Source organism: Silene latifolia, chromosome Y (assembly GCF_048544455.1).
Source record: "Silene latifolia isolate original U9 population chromosome Y, ASM4854445v1, whole genome shotgun sequence".
NCBI classification, from domain to species: Eukaryota; Viridiplantae; Streptophyta; class Magnoliopsida; order Caryophyllales; family Caryophyllaceae; genus Silene; species Silene latifolia.
In genome coordinates, this window is record NC_133538.1 from 389,257,788 (window position 1) to 389,281,687 (window position 23,900).

At 39.0% G+C, this 23,900-nt stretch overlaps 1 protein-coding gene across 2 annotated transcripts; it reads right to left on the reverse strand.

The window, feature by feature from the left end:
• Window positions 1-12,953: 12,953 nt before the first annotated feature.
• Window positions 12,954-20,182, reverse strand: LOC141634339 (protein FAR1-RELATED SEQUENCE 5-like). 2 transcript variants are annotated; one of them, XR_012539062.1, is made up of 4 exons: window positions 19,899-20,182; window positions 15,684-16,156; window positions 13,749-14,904; window positions 12,954-13,591 (listed from the first exon to the last, which is right to left on the reverse strand). XR_012539062.1 is itself a non-coding variant. In XM_074446554.1 (4 exons), the coding sequence occupies exons 2-3, from the start codon at window positions 16,074-16,076 to the stop codon at window positions 14,609-14,611; spliced, it is 684 nt and encodes a 227-aa protein (XP_074302655.1). In that variant the 5' UTR covers window positions 16,077-16,156; window positions 19,899-20,182; the 3' UTR covers window positions 12,954-13,591; window positions 13,749-14,608. The 2 variants fall into 2 exon arrangements, 1 of the variants encoding a protein (XP_074302655.1); XM_074446554.1 differs by having other exon boundaries at window positions 13,749-14,899.
• Between the last annotated feature and the right edge of the window lie 3,718 nt (window positions 20,183-23,900).

A 23,900-nucleotide genomic window follows, 5' to 3' on the forward strand; every position in this document is an offset into this window, starting at 1 on the left:
TCGCCTAAGATGGCACAGTTTCAGATTAACTTTGATTTGTGTTACTACGACCTTCGTAAATGGGGTCAAATGGGCATATTTTGGGTTATGATGGCTGTGGCTAGTTGAAGGGAATAAGTGCGATAGGAATTGTCCACCCCTTGTCAGGGTTATAACAATATCTCAAGGCCACTCGAGGAGTAATGAATCGAAATGCGTGGCCACGCTCGAATGTATCCATGGTGGATAAATCCGGTCAATCGCTTATTCTCCAGATCGAGGAAACCACTCTCGATATGATCACTTGCAAGTACGACCTGAAAGACACCTTGCATTGAGTGGGAGATAGTAATAGGACAAGAGAATTGGTGACGCACACTTGTCGAGGACAAGTGGGAGATTGTTGGAATATGTGTCCTCCGACAATAATGCGATCACAACTCACATCATCATGATCACATGTTTAAGTCTCATTATAAAGAATACAATTGGGAAGTAATTTCTACTGTCAACTGGTCCACACATATCGGTAATGATTGGCTGACTAGAGTTTGACATTACTGTCGTGCGACGGTGGTGATCAGTTGATCCCGTAGGTCATACCTATAGGGCAACACTCTTAATTGATAAATTAATTGATCGTATAACGTTATAAGTCAATTAATTTAATTAAAATTGACGGACGATTTTGGAAGTAATATTTACGTATCTCATTGAAATTAATTAAAATGAGATACGGTCTGAGTAATCGAATTGTATCATTACTCAGATGAAATTATTGTTTAAGGAAACAATTAAATTTGAATGAATTATTATAAATACAATTTATTATGATTTATAATTGATAAAATATTTTGGTACAAGTAATTATGAATTACTAAAGTCGATTTTTGTATATGACGTATTTTTATTAATACGTTGATTTTTAATATGTTAGAAATACATAATAATTTTATGTTACATATGACATGTGACATATTGACAAATTTGACAAAAATAAAATGGGTTCCATTTTATGAAAGTGCCGAAATTAGGAGGAGGATTAGGCTAATATTGTGTTTGATTATGTTAATGGAAAACACAATCATTTCCCTAATAGACTAGCCATGCAACCTAGTTCACATTGTAAAGACAAAGAAGAGCATGCATTGGGTCTCCTTTTCTTCCCTCCTCTTCCCTTACCCGGTTTCTCATGGGAGCCAAACCAAGGGTTTTTGCTTTATATTTTACTTGCACTAGATTATATTTTAGTGCATTAGAAAAATTATTCATTCATCAAAAATTAAGAATTTTTAGAAAGATAAAAATACTTCCTCTTCTCTTCTCTCTCAACCGGTTTTGGGAGATTAAAACCAAATTATTTTGGGTCAATTTTTCTACAAAAATTAATATTGTCTAGTATTCATAATATTAATTTTATTAAGAGTGTGCTTTGGGTCTTAATCCTTGGGAGAGATCCTACACTTGGGTCTTTGTTCATCCAAAAGGAAAGCACAAGAACAAGAGAGAAGGTGATCTCTCTTGTGCCCATTTAAACCGAATTTCCAATGTAAGGATGAATGCTTCTTCTTTATTTTGTTTATAAGTTTGCATGCATAAGATCATTTATTAATTTTATGACAAATTAAAATAGAACATATATGAATATGTTAGGTATATAGATCTACTTTTCCTTCATGAACTTCGAAATTCTAATATACATATTTTCAAACCTTGAAAATTTCAAATTTCTTTCAATGAACTTTAGCCATGAACTTTTAAACTTAACTATAATTTCTGAAACTTTAAACCAGTTCACAAAAATTCTAATCTACAAAAACTGAAACCTGAACTTTGCCATTTTAACTCAAATTCACTGAAACTTTAACCGTCAACTTTGAAAGTTTAATTCACATTTTCTAAAACTTTAAACCAGTTGAAGCAATTTCAGATACATACTTAAGTACAACAACTTGGCCTTGAACTTTGAAATTTTACTATACAAATTTTCAAACCTCAACAACTTTGAAAATTTCCACTTCAGACCTCACAACTGAAATTTTAAATATCAATTTCTCTGCCTTCTAAATATAATGCTCACATGTATGATTATTATTTATATTAATTTCCATTTTCAAATACATACAGGCAATCGAAATGGGCAAGTATTTGGTTTCAAAACGCTTAGACAAAGGCTCCTCAGTTAGCGAGTTTAAACTTGTTAACGTTAACTTTGCATTGCAAGGTCTATGATACTCTGCCAACGACTGTGGTACGTATATGATGATTCACATGCTGCTTTATAATGGCAAACCCTTTAACCGCGGGTTAGGCACCATGGACGCAATGAACTTGTATAAGGCTGAAATTGCTGCGACGCTTGTACTAAGTGACATTAACAAGTCCAGGGAAGAAGTTATTTCTGTGACGAAGTCCTTCAACAGCTCATTCTCCGGCAACTGATTTATCCGCTGTTAAAAGTCATCCTAGGGGGAAGGGTGATGGTCTTGGTTGCTCCCTCGACTGCGGTGTAGCTGATTTAACTACCCTTGTCGTATCTAAGACTCTAAGGAGCAACCAATTACTAGTGAAGGATATGACCAAAATAAGGAAGCACGTAGCAGATTACTGCTTCCTTGACGACCACGATTTGGACCCGAGGTAAGTTGCGTATCTAACCTCTATTTGTTGATATAGCCAATTGAAGTATATTTATAATGTGAGGTAGCACTTACCATATAACTTGTATTGGTTGATTAATTTTATTTTCCGCCGCAGGGAACACTTAGCAGATTACAGACTCAATGCCATGCTCTGTAGGGATGGGATTATGTCAATGCTACGTGAAAGCAAAATGTCCTCAACTGTTATTGAATGCTGGTCCAAGTTCTTGAATCAGATAGAGTCAGATGGCAATGAAGTACCAAGAATGGCTTTCCTAGGTTTACGCCACACGGTACGCATCTACTTTTAAATTTCAGATGACATTTAATTGATAAAATTTATAAAATTCAAATGGAAATATTCTGTAACCAGTTCTAAGAACAAATATTTCATAGGACGTGGTTATGCGATGGTTGGAAAACCAAGAAGATGGTACACAAAAGACGCAGACTAGTACATATTACGATACGTTGTTCCATATTTGGGACTTGTACATCAAGCACTGTGGCCATACGTTCAACTTAAATGCAGAGCTCATCTTCGTACCAGTTAATATTGACGATCATTTTTCTTGCATATGTATCAATTTCAATTGAAGGACTATCGATGTCCTTGACCATCAGATCTACCCGCATTTTAGGAATTCTCAAGTCTTCAAGGTGTCTAAAATAATTGTAAGTTTCATTCTATATCTACGATGAATTTCGATGCACCTTATATGTAACTTAATTTATGACTCCATTTTACTTATGTGCAGTCCGGTGCAATGAGTGACTACCTAGAATCAAGATGCGTTTCCGGAGCAGAAGAGGTCGCTAAGTTTAAGCACCGCCAGATCCAATTTAAATGGCAGAGTCCAAAACCTAACGTTCTCGAGTCTGGATTATTCACCATGATGCATATGTTATGTTACTAGGGTGCCCCTTTCGAGCATGAAGTGTAATACCCGCCCTTTTAAGGACCCGTTAACCAGCGTTGACTGACCTTAGGAGCGGTAATAATCCTTAGGAGTGCGTACCAAAGTCATCCTGTGCTTTGAGTTAGGGGTGGTACTCGATAGAGTAGAGGCTACTCGATCGAGTATCTTAGATACTCAATCGAGTAGGGGCCACTCGATCGAGTAGGTGGGCCACTCGATCGAGTAACGGGTTTTCAGCGAGGGTTTATAATCGTGTTTTTTTAAATTCGCAAATCATTTTCCGCCTCATTTCTTCAGATCCTTAGGTCGCCTCCTTCCCTTCCCTTCACCATATAACCTCCATGGAAGCCTTTGAAGGTCATAGTGCCTTAGGAGTGCATAACTTGAGTCGGGTAGCGGTCCTTTGCCAGTTTTCCTCTTGTAGGTATGTCGTCATCATCATCTGTGCCTTGTGTTTTCAGTTAGGGTTTGCTTGGTGGTGATAGATGGTTGTATTGTGTGTATAGGTGTTGCTTGATTGCTGGGTTTTGCATGTGTGGACATGGAATGGTTTCAGTTGCTTAAAGGTAGGTTCGCCTACTCAGTTTCTATGGATGGTCTAGTGTGTCGATTGTTGTGTCATGGTTGTTGTGTTGTAGTTGTGTTTGCGTGGTAGCGTATATGCGGTAATCGGTTGGTGTTTACAGTTTGTTGGTTGTTGTTGTATTGCAGCTGTCTGTGATTGGTTGTCTCTTCTGGTTCTCGAGGTGCGTCCTCGGCTGAGTGGAGTCACTTGCGGGAGTGGCTTCACGCCCTAGTTTCGCCCTCTGTGGAACCCGCCACGGGAGGGGATGTGCACATTAATAGGACAGGGTTATCGCTCGGTTTGATGAACGGGGATTTAGTGGGTACGGCTGCGGTCCCCTACTGGCAGGGCTGGTCCAGTGGACAGTCGGTGACGGAGGTTGATTGGAGTGTGTGTGACCGATTGTGCTGTGTTGTGTTGATAGATGATGTTGGTTTTGTCATGTCTTATCTCAGTACTGACCTTGTGTGGTTGTCTTGTTGTTTTATGTGTCTGCCGTGATCCCTTATGGTGAGCACTCAGTCTTAGCAGGTGTTGATAGCGTTGATAGCTGGATTTCTGGCTGGATGAGTCCTCACGAGTTTTTATAGGGATCGTGTGTAGCTCACGAGTTGTATCTTTATTTTGTTAAGTTGGTTGTAACACTTGTAATATAACTATAAATGTTCTTTTATCGACTTTTGATGATTACTTACCTCGGGCAACCGAGATGGTAACGCCCTTATATGCTAAGGAAGGCCTAGTTAAGGCTCCTCTGAATATGGGGGTGTTACAAAGTGGTATCAGAGCGACGATTTTGGAACCTGTAACCAATGAAAATAATGAACGTAGTGAGTCTAATAAAATAAACCTGGTGTATGTATAATGAGAGCCCCAGCTGATGCTAAGTTTTGGGTCAGTAGGCGCCCTCATTTCAAATTCTTGGCCTCATTGTACTTAAGCCAGTCACTAGGTATGGGAATGTGGAGTCCATGTGCATGTATGTAATGTGTATGTTGACTGCGTCGGAACTATCCGTGGTTGAGTCTTTGTTAAAGTTGGTATGGGCCTGATAGTTGCATTTGGATTGTGTGTGGTGAAGTTTTGGTAGAATTAGTGAGCTTATGCGATGTTTATGAGAAACGTAAAAGGGTTTTATTTAATAGAAATGCGTGAAAAGTGTGGAAGTGTATGCTGTAATATGAAAAGTGATCATGTTGGTGTTTGCATAAGGTTGTTGGTAATGGTGATCCGATATGAGTTTATAAGTACTACGGTAGCTATAGTGATGATAGTTAAAGAAGTGTTGAGTCATAATATGAGAAATAGCAGGTAATGATGCTTTTGTGCAATGTTTAATGGTTGAAAGTTTCCGTTGTGTAATGATCAATTTGTGTAGAATAATTTGCTTATGATTGAAATTGGAACATGATAGTAATACATTTGAATGACATATGGAATAATAATTATCGTTAATTATATGTTTTACATTAACATGAGAATAAGCTGATAGCCATGTGGTAAGACGAGTTTAGATATGATACAAAGACGTAATTGTGTATATGAATGACTCGGTAACAGGTAAACCGTGTTGTATGAATTTGTTGTGGCGTAACATGATATAAATCTTATCTGATAAGACGGTATGGTATGCTTGAGTAGTAATGGCAATACATGAGTGAGTATGATAACTAGTGACGAATTCCGAACATAGTTTGGAATCGACACGCGATATTGTTTTTGCAGGAATCTTCAATTTACTTCGTATTTCTGACCGAGTACTCAACCTTAGTTGACCGAGTACGAGTGCTTACTAGACCGAGTAGACCTCACTCGATCTAGTTAGGAAGCTATAACGTCGGGATGTGGAAATTTTCTGCAGATACTCGACGAAATAGCACCTACTCGATCGAGTAGAGGGCACTCGATCGAGTACCCTAGGCACTCGACCGACTAGGCTACAGTGTAGAGGTTCTTGCGGGTTCTTAAAACCCTTATTTCTTCTCATTCTTCTTATTCTTTCTTCTTCTATTCGAACCCTAAGCCCTAAATCTCTCAAAACTCTCCTATTCTTGTGTTGGTGGTGATTAGTTTGGGTTGTTTGCTTTGTTTAATTTCGTCCTCCTACTTTCCTATCTAATCAAGGTATGAATTTCTTCCCTATTTACATGTTTTATCACTTTGAACTTATTAGAATGGTAGAATTAACTGAAATTTCGATTCATACGGATGAATCATTGCTTTTAATTGTTGTAATGTGATTCATATGCTTCCCTTTCATGATTGTTGATCATTAATTGCTCCAAAAATAGAATAGAAATTACCAAATTGGGGACGAATTTTCTAGGGTTTGCAAAAATCAAAATTGATTTTGGTTGTTTTCTACATGTTGGATGGTGAAATTGAGTACTATATGTTGTATATACCATGTTGAAAGTTGGATTTTTGTAATTTTCACCTTAAAACTTGCCTTAAAACTCCGTCTTAAAAGTGCCCGAAGTTGAAATTCGTTTTCTATAATTGAGATTTTGTGTTGGATATGAATGCATATGCAAGAGTTAAACTTTCAATATGGTAATGGTGATGTTAATTGTTGAAGAATGTGTCAAATCCGTCATAGTTGTAGAGACCGTTTGACTAGTCTAATTGAGTCGTTTGCTTCTAATGTTGAAGGTTGATAATGACGTGTTTTAAGTTGCCTTTATATGAACATATATGAATATTTCACATGATTATCAGGTCTATATATATAGAGTAACATTTGAGCCATGCCATGATATCCGAATTGACCGAGTAGATTATGTTTATCATGTTAAACTTTTTATAGCTATAGAGATCGTCTGAGTTACTGTAAACTGAATTTATGTATCAATTGGGATTTGTTGGAGAAAGTGTGTACCTAGATGATTACTCAAGATTCAATTGTGTGAATTATATGCTTTACGTGCCTATGCAAGTGTTTTTAAATCGTATTCTGAAACAGATGCCGAGACTAAACATAGGGACCCGTAAGAGCAAGAGGGGGAGGGCTTCACAGCCCGAGGTTGGGGAAGGTAGTGGACCCGTAGTACCCGCTGTACCGGAGTACCCTTCGGTGGTGTTTGTGAACTTTAAACAAAGGGAGAGATTTGTGGCGTTGCAGAAACGCAAAATGAGGCCTACCCGTTGTGTGGATACCACACTTCTTGAGGACTTGGGAATTGAGACGGATGTCCGTCACATCTTTGAAACCTTGGGGTTTATGGGGTTGTATCGGCTGAGGAAGCATTCTTACCCTTTTCCGAGCTTAGAGTTTATGAGCTCGTTTAATTACGAGCCAGCTGCACAAACGGTTGAGTTCCGTTTGATGAACACGAGCTTCATGTTGACCATGGACCTTTTTGCTTCTCACCTTGGGTTGGCCAAGCCTCCCAAGGATTCCATCAGTGAAATTCCTTCCGAGTGTGGTGTTTGCCGCTTCATGCCTTGTCTTTCCTGAAAGCCAGCTCCCACCTCCAGCAACATGTTGATTAATGATGCTCAACATGTTACCTTGAGGATCTTCCTTCGTTCTTTGTCAAACCTTCTTTATGAGAGGCCGGATATGAGTAAGCTGAACAATCATGAACTGTTGCTTTTGATGTCTTATCTGAACCCGGAGCGGACCGAGAAGGTGGTCTTTAATGCTCTCGCCATGGTGTGTGCTAGCCTTGCTTTGATGGCTACTTCTACCACCCGGTACCTGAGTTGTGGCGCTATCGCCACTCAGCTAGCTGAAAAGCTAGCCTCCTTTGAGGCTTCTTCGGAGTACGTGCCTCTATCTACACCGGTGCCTACGATGGACAGAGACTACTACCTCGACCTAAAATGGTTGAGAACTTTAGCTGATGGTGGCCTAGCTTGGAAGGTGTGGGGTATGAGCTGGATGAGGATCCCGGCTCCTGAACACCTCCCACCGACATAGCCGTTAGACCCGGTGGTGGTAGTCATGACTCCGATGAGGAGGAGGAGGATGATGATGTGCCCCGACAGTTGCAGACATACCTCATCGATGACACGATCCTTCAGGTGATGCCCGAGCCGAAGAAGGGGGAGAATGTGGCAGTGGTGGAGGAGAGACCCAAGTTGGGGAGAGTACCTCGTCGGGTGAGGGAGAGGACAGCTGAGACTAGACCACGGCCGACAGCACCACCGCAGCAGCACCCTTTTCCTTGTTACCCCTACCTCGACACCCTGGAGACGCGATCGAGCTACTTGGCAGAGAGAGTGTCATCTACTTTGACACTCCGGAACATGCATGAGATGGCGTACACTCAGGGGATTGGGACCGAGGGACCGCATCTAGTGTGGTGGAGCGGAGTTGGGGACTATAGTGAGGTTTTCCACTCTTACGGGGTGGATCAGTCAGCCTGGGGGACACCTCAGTCCTTTGCTTATGGTGGCTTGACCCCATGGTATGTGAGTCCTGGAGCTGGAGCAAGGGTTGATGCAGGTATTAGGTCGTCGGGAGCAGGCACCTCGGGAGGAGAGGGTGGTGGAGATGAAATGATGGATGAGCAGCAGCAGTAGCAGGAGTGATACTCCTATTCTTTATCCTTGTTTATGGTTGATGGTGTTGGACGATAGTGGTCGTTGTTAGTTAGAACTTTTTATTTTGGTTTGTATGGATGGCCATAAGGCCGGATTTGCTAGTTTGACCTTATTTGCAGGATTTTAGGGGTCGGTTGTCATTCCGACTCGTGTTTCAGTGAGGTTTTATGTATATATACGATGTTATGACAGGAATTTTCAAGATTTTGACCTGTAGGTACTCGACAGAGTACCCCCATACCCGGTCGAGTAGCTGCAGGTGTGACAAAAATGAGGTATTCTGATCTCAGGGCTACTCGATCGAGTAGCCAAGACACTCGATCGAGTAGCAGGCACTCGATCGAGTACTTTATATACTCGATCGAGTAGCACTGTTACAGGAACTTTTCGTAAAATTAAAATTGTTTAATGGTTCTATAATTACATGTTTGGTGTTTAACATGGTTATTGATGATTAGTAACATATTGGAACCGTTAATTTTTATATGTTGGAGGCCGTGTTTGGATTTTAGATGCGTATTTGTAACAAATAGTGAAGTAGTAATTATTTCTTATTGCATTCATTTTACATCCGTAATGTCTGCTATTTATAATTCATCGGAATGGTGTATCACCTATCTAAATGTACAATTGATATATACATGCATTCTTGACGGCGGCTAGTTATTCGAATATGCTTGCGTGTGTTTTATGGTTTAAGGGTTGTCTAATTAATGAGTAATCTCCATAATGAATGCTATGGGTTAGATATATGTGTCAAGACGTAGGTAGTACATAAAATGTGTAGTGATTTGGTGGTGAACTTTGGGGACGAAGTTCCTTTTTAGAGGGGAAGAGTAATGTCGCAAAATAAAAAGGCCGATATTGCAATTATTTTGTTGTTTGTTTATAAGGTTTTCTATTACTTTGGTTACATTTCTTGTATGAAGTTATAATTGTTTGCATTTGTTCGTTGGGCAATTTGTGTGTTGAAGTAAAATTGATAGTGTGCTTTAAAAGACGGTCATAAAGGGACAAGTTATGATGTCATGTGTTGGAATAGAATCGTATCGTTGGATAACATAGTGGTGTTAATGTGATTTATTTCGTGTTGATGGTTGTTGTTAATGAAAGTGTAATCTCGTAATGTGTTGGGTAATCATTAGTTGTGCCGGTTCGTGCTGTGAGGTTGGTATTTAAGTAGTAGTTTGTCAAGGTCGATCTATATGGAGCGTTAGACAGTTGATGATGATGACATGGGGGATGGTATTTCCGGGGATTAGTGACCTGTGTCGAAAGAGTAGTGATGTCGTTGTGTTCCCGTGTCTTGTGCTTTGAGATAGGTGAGTTGAACTTCGGGGACGAAGTTCTTTTTAAGGGGGGAAGACTGTAATACCCGCCCTTGTAGGAACCCGTTGACCAGCGTTGACTGACCTTGAGAGTGGTAATAGTCCTTAGGAGTGCGTACCAAAGTCATCTTGTGCTTTGAGTTAGGGGTGGTACTCGATAGAGTAGAGGCTACTCGATCGAGTAGCTTAGATACTCGATCGAGTAGGGGCCACTCGATCGAGTAGGTGGGCCACTCGATCGAGTAACGGGTTTTCAGCGAGGGTTTATAATCGTGTTTTGTTAAATCCGCAAATCATTTTCCGCCTCATTTCTTCAGAGCCTTAGGTAGCCTTCTTCCCTTCCCTTCACCATATAACCTCCATTGAAGCCTTTGAAGGTCCTTGTGCCTTAGGAGTGCATAACTTGAGTCGGGTAGTGGTCCTTTGCCAGTTTTCCTCTTGTAGGTATGTCGTCATCATCATCTGTGCCTTGTGTTTTCAGTTAGGGTTTGCTTGGTGGTGATAGATGGTTGTATTGTGTATATAGGTGTTGCTTGATTGCTGGGTTTAGCATGTGTGGACATGGAATGGTTGCATTTGCTTAAAGGTAGGTTCGCCTACTCAGTTTCTGTGGATGGTCTAGTGTGTCGATTGTTGTGTCGTGGTTGTTGTGTTGTAGTTGTGTTTGCGTGGCAGCGTATATGCGGTAATCGGTGGTGTTTACAGTTTGTTGGTTGTTGTTGTATTGCAGCTGTCTGTGATTGGTTGTCTCTGGTTCTCGAGGTGCGTCCTCAGCTGAGTGAAGTCACTTGCGGGAGTGGCTTCACGCCCTAGTTTCGCCCTCCGTGGAACCCGCCACGGGAGGGGATGTGCACATTAATAGGACAGGGTTATCGCTCGGTTTGATGAGCGGGGATTTGGTGGGTACGGCTGCGGTCCCCCACTGACAGGGTTGGTCCAGTGGACAGTCGGTGACGGAGGTTGATTGGAGTAGGTGTGATTGTGTGTGTGACCGATTGTGCTGTGTTGTGTTGATAGATGATGTTGGTTTTGTCATGTCTTATCTCAGTACTGACCTTGTGTGGTTGTCTTGTTGTTTTATGTGTCTGCCGTGATCTCTTATGGTGAGCACTCAGTCTTAGCAGGTGTTGATAGCGTTGATAGCTGGAGTTCTGACTGGATGAGTCCTCACGAGTTTTGATAGGGATAGTGTGTAGCTCACGAGTTGTATCTTTATTTTGTTAAGTTGGTTGTAACACTTGTAATATAAATATAAATGTTCTTTTATCGACTTTTGATGATTACTTACCTCGGGCAACCGAGATGGTAACGCCCTTATATGCTATGGAAGGCCTAGTTAAGGCTCCTCTGAATATGAGGGTGTTACATGAAGACCTTATGAAGAAGGTTGGCCGACGCTATCTGGTTATCCAACTGGCTGCGACCCTTATATTATCCGATATGAACAAAGTTCGAGCAGAAACCATGGACAAGGTGACGAAATTTATCGACGGAAAGGAAAGCTTATGGCAAGTAGTTTATGCTAGGCGTAAAGTTTCGAAGATTTTGAATAAAAAATAACAATGTTGTATTAATGTTTCATTCGCCTATTACTGTTTTATCATGTGTACTGTTTTGAATGTACTTAAACTGGTACTTGCTATACTTTTCTAGCACGATCAACTTTAAATGAAAACAGTCTTACTGTCTGCTAGTTTTCAGTTGAAACTTTATGGCCAACGTTTGAAATGGTACTTCACCACTTTTGTAACTTTATACTGAACACGTTCTCCAGTACCCATCTTGGAAACTTTGTCTCCAAACTTTTAAATGTTCCTATACAATTTCATGTGAATTGTTCACATTCTGAAACTTTAAGCCTCAACTTTGAAATTTCAACTCACTCATGTTGAAACTTCAACTAAGTAGATAATATTTAAATTCCAATTTTCACTCAAGAAACTTTGACGACGCATTTTGAAATTTCAACTCACAACTTTTGAAACTTCAACCTTCTGACAAGCCATTATGATCCAAAAGTTTACTATTGTAAATTTAAGCATTAAATTTGAAATTCTACATCAAGAAAAATTAAACTTTATCCTCCAGTACCCATCTTGGAAACTTTGCCTCCAAACTTTTAAATGTTCCTATAGAAGTTCATGTGAATTGTTCACATTCTGAAACTTTAAGGCTCAACTTTCAAATTTCAACTCATCCATGTTGAAACTTCAACTAAGTAGATAATATTTAAATTCCAATTTTAACTCTTGAAACTTTGACGACGCATTTTGAAATTTTAACTCACAAATTTTGAAACTTCAACCTTCTGACAAGCCATTCTGATCCAAAAGTTCACTATTGTAAATTTAAGCATTAAAATTGAAATCCTACAGCAAGAAAAATTAGATAATATTTAAATTCCAATTTTCACTCTTGAAACTTTCACCACGCATTTTGAAATTTAAACTCACAGATTTTGAAACTTCAACCTTTTGACATGCCATTCCTATCCAAAAGTTCACAATTGTAAATTTAATCATTAAATTTGAAATTCTACATCAAGAAAAATTAAACTTTATCCTCCTACGTGCTTTGAAAATTTCCTTCTCTAATAAAACGTAACCTAATAAATTCCAATTCAATACTTGTGAAACTTCAAGCGTGAACCCGGAAATTCTATACCAATAATTGTGAAACTTCAACACTCTAAAGGGATTTTTCAATTCCTAAATTTCCTACTAAAAATTTAACCATAAACTTCAAATTTTTATATAAAAAAATTCGAACTTCAACACTGACATGCAAATTTAGAATAGTCCTACTATTCAGGATTTTCAAAAACTGTCTTACAACACAAACATCTAAGATTCTTTACATACAAAAGATTAACTTCAAAGTTTTTCCAACAACGCTAAGATATCACTTCTTGAATACATTCTAATAAAAAAACATTCTAGTCCTCCGATAAGTCCTCTACTTCTTCTTCTTCTTCCTCCTCCTCTTCTTCTTCTTCTTCCTCCTCCTCCTCTTCTTCAGATGATTCCGACAATTGCGGTGGATGCTCACCAAAAGGGTTAGGACAGTTCCTCTTGTTATGGTGTGCCATTTGCTTGCAATTATTGCACATGCGTTTCAGCTTACTTGCAATTGCAACGACCTTTGACTTACTAGACAAAATCCTTTTCCCACTCCCTTTGTTTTTAGAATATATGGGTGACAGTATAGAAATCACCTTACTTGCTTTACAACCAAGTAATTTTTCCATTTCCTATTGTTTATTCAACTTCTCACCTATCGGTGTCAACTTCTCTCTAAATTCCCTTATTAAATTAGTTAGACCCTCAACGTCTTTCTTTTCCTTATCAACAAGCATTCCAATTGTTTCGTGAACTTTCGACCATAATTTCCTCGTCTGAAGTTGCTTACTGTCTACAATATCCATGTCATTTGTACACTCCCCGGTACAACTATAGTCACCACTCCGCAATGCATCCTTTGTCCATCTCCTAGCAACTCCAGATTCTGGAATTTTTTTTATCCCATTACCGGAATAAATCCAAATTATGTGCCTGCAGAGTAGTCCCTTCCTCTCAAAAAGTTTACAGGAACAGCTCGCCTCAGATGTACCTGAGTTAGCAAATGAAATTGAATCTTTCATGACTTAAAGAAACTTTATTACTTACACTTTGAAACTTTAATACAGTTTCTTGAAATTCTACTACTTCAACTACGGAAAACACTTTTTAACAAGTAATAAATCAACAACGTACTAAATGCCTCATACCTGGGTTATACTGAACATCAAAATTACGATCTCCCAATGAATCCTTCACAGTAGTAACCTCTAAGTTATTCGACTCCATGAAACCCTTGCAACTAAATCCACCAATTGCGTTCTTTACCTCCTCTTGAAACTCCTCGAAGATATCATGTGTGTAAATCTTTGCCCCATCACTCTCTATTGCCAACTTACTACACAACTTAGGGTTTGATTGACAGTTTTCGTTATCAAGCCTCTTCTGGTTGTGTCTTTGTTGGTCCAAAGCACTTTCAAATCACATCCAAAACTCAACAAGAGTACTATTTCTGGCCTCAAACCTCTTGAAAAAACTGTTTTCACTCTCCGACCGCTGTGTCATCCTCATAATACCCCTCATTCTCATGTCCTTACAGTGCGCCATCACCCACTGCCTCTTTATATCATAGCAGTCAGTAAACCATTCAATGTCACCAGTTACGTGTTCCTCCATTATTTCCGACCATTTAATGTCGAACTCCTCTGCTTCAAGTTCCTCGTCCCATACAATAGCATTTAACTTTTTTAGAAAAAATCTGGTAATCTTTCCTTTTGCTACCATACTTACAGGGAACCTTATTCATGATGTGCCACATGCAGAACCAGTGTCGTGCTGTCTTGAATTTTAGGGGTACTAATGCAATTATTCCAGGATCTTGATATGTTATTATGTACTATGGTTCCTTACCCCCCATAGCAATCAAAAACCTCTCGAACACCCAATTAAACGATTCCGTATTTTCTGTAGCTATAAGGGCACAACAGAAAGTTATTGATTGTTTATGGTTGTCAACCCCGGTGAAGGGAGTGAAAACCATCTTGTACTTGTTAGTGGAGTAAGTAGGGTCCTAAGAAACGACATCTCCAAAGACGGCGTAGTTTTTCCTAGCAATGCCATCCGCCCAAATTGCGCGTCGTAGGCTACCATCTACGTCAACATCATAGTCGAAGTAGAATCCTGGCCGAGTCTCTGCCATGTTCTTGAAGTGATCAATGAAGAGTTGTTCGTCCCTTTCATGAATAAAACACTTAATGTCTCTTTGGAAATTTTTGAAGTCGTTCAAACTAGCCCCTATATTGTGGAACCCGTTAACAACCTCCTTACACATTCTGTAAGTCCTTGTTGCTCCTATATTAAGCTGCACTGAATTAAAAAACCAACGTCACTACAGAAATTAAATTCACACTCGAAACTTTAAACGTCTACTACTAATTTCAGGAAAATTTATACTCACAAACGTAAATGTCATTGAAACTTTAAAGGTCCCATTCCAAATTTCAACACTCATTTTTTGAAGCTTTAACTCAGTTAATGGAAACTTTAACCCAGTTCAGGAAAATTTCAGTATTAGAAACTTTAACCCAGTTTAGGAAAATTTATACTCACAAACGTAAATGTCATTGAAACTTTAAACGTTCCATTCCAAATTTCAATACTCATTTTCTGAAACTTTAACTCAGTTAATGGAAACTAAATTACAAAATTATCTTCAGAAAATTTTACCACAAACTTTGAAATTTAAAACCCCAAAATATGAAACTTCAATTACATCCATGGCTTTTAACACCCAAGCTGAGTACTAAAACTTTAAACGTGAACTTTGCAATTTTAACGACAAATTTTGTAACTTCAACACAGTTCAGGTTTGCAAATGCCCACATATATCACTGAAACTTTAAACGGCAATTTTTAAAGTTTAACTCACACTTCGTTAAACATTAAATCAGTTTATGGAAATTCAATTACAAATTTCAATAATGGAACTTTATGCTTGAACTTCAAAATTTTAATATACAAAATTTCAAACATCAACAACGTACAACATAAAAAGTATAACACCATAATACACAAACTCACTATTGAAACTTTAAACGTAAACTTTAAAATTTTAGCTCTGAAATTAAGAAATCTAAGTTACTAACCCTTGAATTTGAGACAATTAGTCCCATGTGATACTTGAAAATGTTTTTTGATAACTTTTGAAACTCCCTATCTTTGACAGCAACAAGCTCGTGATTATGTTCTTCATGAAACCGGTCTACTAAAAGCACACCATTCTTCGAAAATAACCTCAGCCGCGGTTTACAGCCTATCCTCTTTAGCTTATTTCTCCTCTCTTGCCTGCCTCCATCTTCTTCTTTACTCGTACTTTCGTTACTTGATTTTATAAACCCCTCCCTATTACAAACCAATAGTTTTGATTTTATAATTCCGTCACGCCACTTTTTGGTTGTGTATTTTCTCACATCGAAGCCAACCCCAAGTGCGTAGACCTTATAAAATGTTATAGCTTCCTCAATATCCCCAAACTTCATCCTGATGTACGGTGTAAATACGTCCTCCAATTGCTTACAAAATTCTTCCTCTGACACATGTGGTGTTGTTTCTGCATCACCTGTAATTGACGAAAAAAATAATCACGTACTAACATATCAGTAAAAAAAAAAAATACCTGCTTAAAGGAAACTATACCAACGTCTTCCAAAACTTTATGATAAACCTTTCACAATTTCATATCTAACCCTTACCGTCATACAGTCATGAAAGTTTAAGCACATTTAAAACAACTTTAATGTATAACACCTAAAACTTTAACTAAGACATAAATTGTACAAAACCCTAATCAACAGACTATTACCAACGACCTCTCCTCTCCCCTGTATCGTCTAAAAATCCCTTCCGTAACCTTTTGTCCTAAGCTTCTTTCGTCTCCCTTTTCTCAAATGTCTACATACAACCACTACATCTTCAACTGCCACCCCAAAAAGAATGAAGAAAATAAATTTAATGCCATGCAGATTTTACAACTACAGACATTACATATTACTGTTCATATAAAAAAATATGTTTTCTGACAATAAAGACGTTTAACTATGACAACTATTAAAATATCTCTATAGAACAATTAAATTAGGAGTACTCATCTTACCATTCTCAACAGCCTCATAAGCCACAATCTCCATATCAGCCATGCAAAATAGATAAAGAACTAAATAAAGGATGAATATGAACGAAATTAATAGTTGCGTTTGGCAGATGTTTTAAGGCAATATGAAGATTTAATTTTTATGGAATAATCTGAGGAAGAAGAAAGGGTTAGAGAGAAGGTTATAGAGTTTGTAAGTGAAGGGAGATATTACAGTTGTGATTATGAATACGAGGTAATCAGTGTTGGGAGCATAAAAAGTGTATTCATTATGATTAATTGTTAGTTTTTTTTTTAAACGTAAAACAACAACAAATCTTAGCCATTGCTTTTACCTAATCTAATGGCCAAAAAAAGGACTTAGGGACTCAATATATTTGAGTGGACTCATTTGAACTTGGCTCATATATATATATATATATATATATATATATATATATATATATATATATATATATATATATATATATATATATATATATATATATATATATATATATATATATATATAGAATCGATCCCGTATGAACTAAATTAAGTTACGAACCGTACGAACTAACATAAAAAGCTATCTTAACAGCTCAAAAGCAAACCTTGACCCACACCCTGACTTCCCTCTCTCACCCTTTATCCACACAAACTACATCACAACTGACTTCCGTTCTTATCCACCACCACCACGATCTCCACCCATCGCGACTTCCTAGACGACCATCGGAGACGGTGTCCTCCGGCCATCCAGACCAAGTTACCAGACCACCGCTCTTCCTCGTCCCTCTCATTGTCGTCAACCACGTTGATGAATTTCAGTTCAACCGCCGGCCACCACTGAATCCTACTTTAAATTCTGGAGTGTCAACAGGAATTGTGTGCGCTACCACCACCAGCGACGAGGAGATCAGAACAAAAACCCTCCCTAGTATTCAGATCGGAAATTTTGGAGTCTCAATTTCATACCAATTTCCGGTTCTTAATTTTCCGTCAATGTCGCTGGTTCGGTATTTTTTTGATATTTTACTTCTAATTTGTAAAACAAGTGGAGTAGATCGTGGAGAGAGAGGCATGGATCTTCACTTATCCGTCCTTTCATCTCCATAACAAAAGACCCAAGCTCAATGCGCTTTGTTTTGCGTGTCTGAACAACACGGAGGAAGACCAAGGGCAAAACCGTCAAATCAAATCGATGCACGACGGCGTACATGCGGTGAACCAGGTATATCCGGTGGCCTCGGATGAAGTGAACGTAGCGTCGCAACAACTAATCTACACGAAGTTTGCCGAAGACACGAAACTCGCCGTCGAAATTCTCGTCGACCCGATCGTTGACGTTAACTACGTCGGCAACGTCGTTATACGTTGTCTTAAGACTGAACTCGTTCTGAACAGTGAGTCGACTCACTGAGTTGTCACCGAGTTCGAGGAGTTTAAGACTGATGTTACTGCTTTGTTCCTTGCGGCTCACTCTGGGAATCTCACTCTCCTCACTAAATTGGGTGGTATCAAAGGTTGTGTATCAACGGCGTGTTATTGGCGATTAGATCTAGCCTTGCAAGGTGGTTAGGTTGCGAAATTGGTTGGTGTGAGGAGGATAGGTGGTGGCCGTGGTCGCGAGTTGGTGGTTAATTGTAGGAGCTCTATCTTTTCTTTCTCCATCGCCTTTTTGTAATTCCACCATTTCTACTTTCAGTTTGTATGCATTACTGTCGACAACAGATTGCGACAGATGGTGTCGCGTATGGGGTGTAGTCATGGTGGTGACGGTGGTGGCGGTGGGATTGTGGCGGCGGTGGGGTGGTAGTGGTGGCAGTAGGTGGTGGTGGTGGTGGTGCGTGGTGGTGGTTGTAACACCCCGGCCCAAACCGGGTCGGGAGCGGTTACTTATGATAGCTCACCAGGTTGTGTACATGGCCCACATATCAACACGGGTCCTTTATAGAGCATTTTGTCCTCACTCATGCGCATCCCGGAAACCTTCCTAGGAGGTCACCCATCCTAAGACTACTCCCAGCCAAGCACGCTTAACTGTGGAGTTCTTTTGCATGGATGACCATAAAAGAAAGTGCACTTTGTTGATATGAGTAGTACTTTCAAACCCTTTAAGCACTAGTCATTTAAGCCTATCACTAGACCTCTTCAATTAACGTGAGGTGTTACAATCACCCCTACTTGAAGAACGCAACGTCCTCGTTGCGCCTAGGAGCATAACCGCTAACCCAGAATCCTCCCCCGCTAGGTGGGTGATCACAATGGAGCGTATAACAACTGCCTCCATGAGCGTATAACAACTGCTTCTCATCATCACACGGTTTCAGGGTTGCTCTGATATCACTTGTAACACCCCGGCCCAAACCGGGTCGTTAGCGGTTACTTATGATAGCTCACCAGGCTGTGTACATGGCCCACAGATCAACATGGGTCCTTTATAGCGCATTTTGTCCTCACTCATGCACATCCCGAGAACCTTCCCAAGAGGTCACCCATCCTAAGACTACTTCCAGCCAAGCACGCTTAACTGTGGAGTTCTTTTGCATGGATGACCATAAAGAAAGTGCACTTTGTTGATATGAGTAGTACTTTCAAACCCTTTACGCACTAGTCATTTAATCCTATCACTAGACCTCTTCAATTAACGTGGGGTGTTACAGTGGTGGGAAGTAGTGTTTGGGGGTGGATATGTGTATGAATACTACTACACACGTATATGAATACTACTGGATACACGTACAATAAGTGTATTTGGATGTATTGACATGTGTATCTGGCAGTACCGATATGCATATCAGGGATTATTGACATGTGTATCTAGCAGTATTGATATGCGTATCTGGGAGAATTGACATGTGTATCTGACAATACAGATATGTCTATCTGCAAATAGTATAAAATGTATCCCGGGATTAGTCTTAAAACTCCCAAAAAAATTAGTGCTAAAAAAAGTGTAAAAAAGCATGTAAAATTTTAATGTGGAAAAAGTATATCTACATATGTTATAAAATGTATCTGAATAAAATGTGTATTTGGTAAAGAAACAAAGTGTATTTGGAAAAAAAAAAGGTTCAAGTTAGTTCGTACTGAAAGATAATATATCCTAATTAGACTCTCTAATTAAAAACAAATTATCTTATAATATGTTCATTTAGTGATCTATGTAATATGCATGCAAATATAAAAGCATAAAAATTAAAGATTAAGGAAAAAACAATTTCCTTACATTGATATTTATGGTAATATGGGCACAATCAAGATCTCCTATCTTGATTGTTCTTGGGCTTAAAACAAAAGGATGATCCTCCTAGAAAAACTTTCAAAAAAGAAAGTTTCCTTCAAATTGCACCCAAGAACAAATCACCCAAATAATCTTACAAATATTAACTAGATATTTGTAAAACTTACCCTTGATAATATTTGTAATAATACTAACACTCTTAGTAATAATATTTTGATTACTAACTTCTTAGTAAATGATGTATAATAATTTTAGAGAGATAGACAATTGTTTTGTTTCACATGCAAAAGTTAAGTAATGAAGTGTAGAAAAAATGAACAAAAGATGGAGTGTTAGTAGAGGAAGCGGGTGGAGTGTGTAGTAGTGGAGTGTAGGATTCATTTTCCTTATTTTATTGTCCAACACATTATGACACACATAATGATCACATGACAATTATGGAAGAAAAATAAGCAAAGTGTAATGATCATGATCATCCACTACACTCCATTTACACGATCCAATATACCATTTACAGGTCCATTTTGGTTCTCATATTTGTCGCACAAATACGTGTAAATTTTATTTAAACATCGTATCATGTTTACATGCTTCCAATAATTTTGTCCAAATCACTCCGTAAATATACGTGTACCGCTACACATATTATTATACGTACTAATATTAATCACATTAATCAATTAGTACAATTTTAGTGAATTAACAATTAATTAACTAAAACCCGTCTCATAAAATTTATTATTTAATTATCGCGTAATTAAATAATAACTGCTGCTCCTCGAGTTCGCAACTCTAAATCTCTCTATAAATAATTGACTAACCTTTTAGTATATAAATCAAGGGACTAAATAAATTGTATCTCATACAATTAATTAGTTGTCAATTGGGTTCGTTCCTTTAGGTGTGACCGAAAGGGGTCAGTTGATCACCGCCGTCTCACGACAATAACGTCAAACTCTAGTCAGCCAACCGTTATCGATTTACATTAATCAACTAACGAGGATCAAATAATTAAATATCTGATGATATTCCTTTAATGATATTTATTATGTAAACGCACTATTGTGGAGTACACTAACTCCAACAATCTCCCACTTGTCTGACACAAGGTGTGCGCTACCAATTCTCTTGTCCGTTTTAATCTCCCACTCAATGCAAGGTGTCTTTCAGGTCGCACTTGCACATGAACATATCGCAAGTGGTTATCTCGATCGGGAGTGTGACTACCTGACCGGAAAAATCTCACACAGATTACTTCCGAGCGTGGCCACGCATTTGTAGTCATTAACTCCTCGAGTGGCCTTGAGATATAGTTACCCAACGTGGGTGGACAATTCCTGTCTGCCCTATCTATCCTATTGCACAATACAGATCACCATGACCTAATAAATTCCCTTTGGCCTCCTTTCACGGCACGACCTAGGACAAAGACCAAAGTCACTCGGAAACTGCACTTGCTCAGTAAATAGTCTCCGGTCAAAAGAATCGACTCATTGGAACATCTTAGAGATCCCTGCCACGACCAGGCGTTTATAATAGAACTAAGGGATTCTCTAAATGGTCACTGTCCGGCAAAGTGTCACACACTCTGCCTATTTAATCGACTAGTCATCACGTATGACCTCATGGTGTTGAACAACCATCAATCGATTCACAATCTAGTCACTCCGAGACGTCACCTCATTAAGTGACTAGGGACAAAATACAATGTTCATCTTATTCACTTGAATAGTGTTCAATATTGTCTTCACAACTTATTCAGATAAACAAGGTATTTAAAAATTTAGTCACACTAAATAAAAGATTCATAAAAGAATGAATGCGAAAACAATAAATGTGATTATCATTGCGACGACATGACCATCATGCTTAGCCTTTGATAAAGGCTTGGTTAAAGGATCAGCAATATTATCATCTGTCCCAACCTTACAAATGTCAATTTCCTTCCTTTCCACATAATCTCTAATTATATGGTATTTCCTTTCAATGTGTCTAGATTTGTTACTAGACTTCGGCTCTTTGGCTTGAAAAATAGCTCCATTGTTATCACAATATAGAGTGATCGGATCTTTGGCGGAATGGACTACTCCTAGTCCCTCCATGAATTGCCTAATCCAAACAGCTTCCTTCGCAGCCTCAGACGCTGCAAGGTACTCAGCCTTTGTTGTAGAATCCGCAGTAACACTTTGCTTGAAGCTCTTTCAGCAAACAACTCCTCCATTTAGCATAAACACATAGCCGGATTGGGATTTCATATCATCTCGATCGGTTTGAAAACTTGCGTCCGTGTAACCTCTTACACGCAACTCAGTTTCTCCTCCAAACACTAAGAACGAATCCTTAGTCATTCTCAAGTACTTAAGGATGTTCTTTACGGCTATCCAGTGACTCTCACCAGGCTTGGCTTGATAACGACTTGTCATGCTCAAGGCATACGCAACGTCGGGACGAGTGCAAATCATAGCATACATGATAAACCCAACAGCCGAAGCATAAGGGACGGTCTTCATGTGTTCAATTTCCTTAGGGGTGGAGGGAGACTGAGACTTGCTCAAAGTAGTCCCTTGGCCCATAGGTAGAAATCCTCTCTTGGAGTCTTTCATATTGAACCGGTCAAGAACTTTGTCAATATAAGCTTCTTAACTCAATGCTATTACCCTTTTGGACCTATTCCTATAGATCCGGATACCCAAGATTCGTTGTGCCTCTCCCAAGTCCTTCATATAGAAGTGTTTCCCTAGCCACTCCTTAACGGAAGTGAGCGATGAAACATCATTCCCGATGAGCAATATGTCATCCACATATAGGACAAGGAATGCAACCTTACTACCACTAAACTTCATGTATAAACATGGTTCTTCCACACTTCTAGTGAAACCTTATTGTTTAATACCATGATCAAAGCGATGATTCCAATTCCTAGATGCTTGCTTAAGACCATAGATGGACTTCTTAAGCTTACACACCTTCTTAGGGTTAGATGTATCCACAAAACCTTCAGGTTGTATCATGTACACCTCTTCTTCTAGAATCCCATTCAAGAAGGCGGTTTTGACATCCAATTGCGAAATCTCATAATCATGAAATGCGGCAACCGCTAAGATTATCCTAATGGACCGAAGCATAGCGACTGGAGCGAAGGTTTCGTCATAGTGTAAACCATGAACTTAGGTGAACCCTTTTGCTACCAATCTAGCTTTGTAAACATCTACATGTTTATCCACGCCGAGCTTAATTTTATATATCCATCTACACTGAAGGGGTCGCACTCCCTCAGGTAAATCCACCAAGTCCCATACTTGGTTCTCGTACATGGAATCCATTTTGGATCGCATGGCTTCTAGCCAAAGCGAGGAGTCGGGACTAGACATGGCCGATTTGTAGGTAGTGGGTTCATCACTTTCCAAAAGTAACAAAACACCATCCTCTTTGATGTTACCAAGGTAGCGGTCAGGTGGATAAGAAATCCTACTTAACTTTCTAGGAACAATTACCGTTTCAGAGGAAGAGGGAATGCTATCCTCCACGTTCTCCTCTACCTCATTCTCGGTTTGTGGCTCTCAAACTTCGTCAAGTTCAAATTTTCTCCCACTCTGTCTCCTAGAAATAAACTCCTTTTCTAGGAAGACAGCATCACGAGCCACAAACACTTTGTTCTCGTGTTTATTGTAGAAGTAATAGCCACGTGTTTCCCTTGGATATCCTACAAAAAGACATTTATCAGACCTAGGTGCAAGCTTATTGTCAGACTTGATCTTGACGTACGCTTTGCAACCCCAAATACGCATAAATGACAAATGAGGGACTTTCCCTATCCATATCTCATATGGAGTCTTATCGGCCGCTTTAGTCGGGCTTCGATTTAGTGAAAATATTGCAGACAAGAGGGCAAAACCCCAAAATGAACTAGGAAGCTCAGTTAGACTCATCATAGAGCGAACCATATCTAGTAAAGTTCGGTTTCTTCTTTCGGCCACACCATTTAAT

Bases quoted from the DNA above. Each gene is read 5' to 3' on its own strand.
- LOC141634339 (XM_074446554.1), bottom strand. From the start codon at position 16,076: ATGAAGTTTGGGGATATTGAGGAAGCTATAACATTTTATAAGGTCTAC. The intron at 14,900-15,683 runs GTTAGTAACTTA...AATTCAGTGCAG, and splicing joins TAATTGTCTCAAATTCAAGG to CTTAATATAGGAGCAACAAG.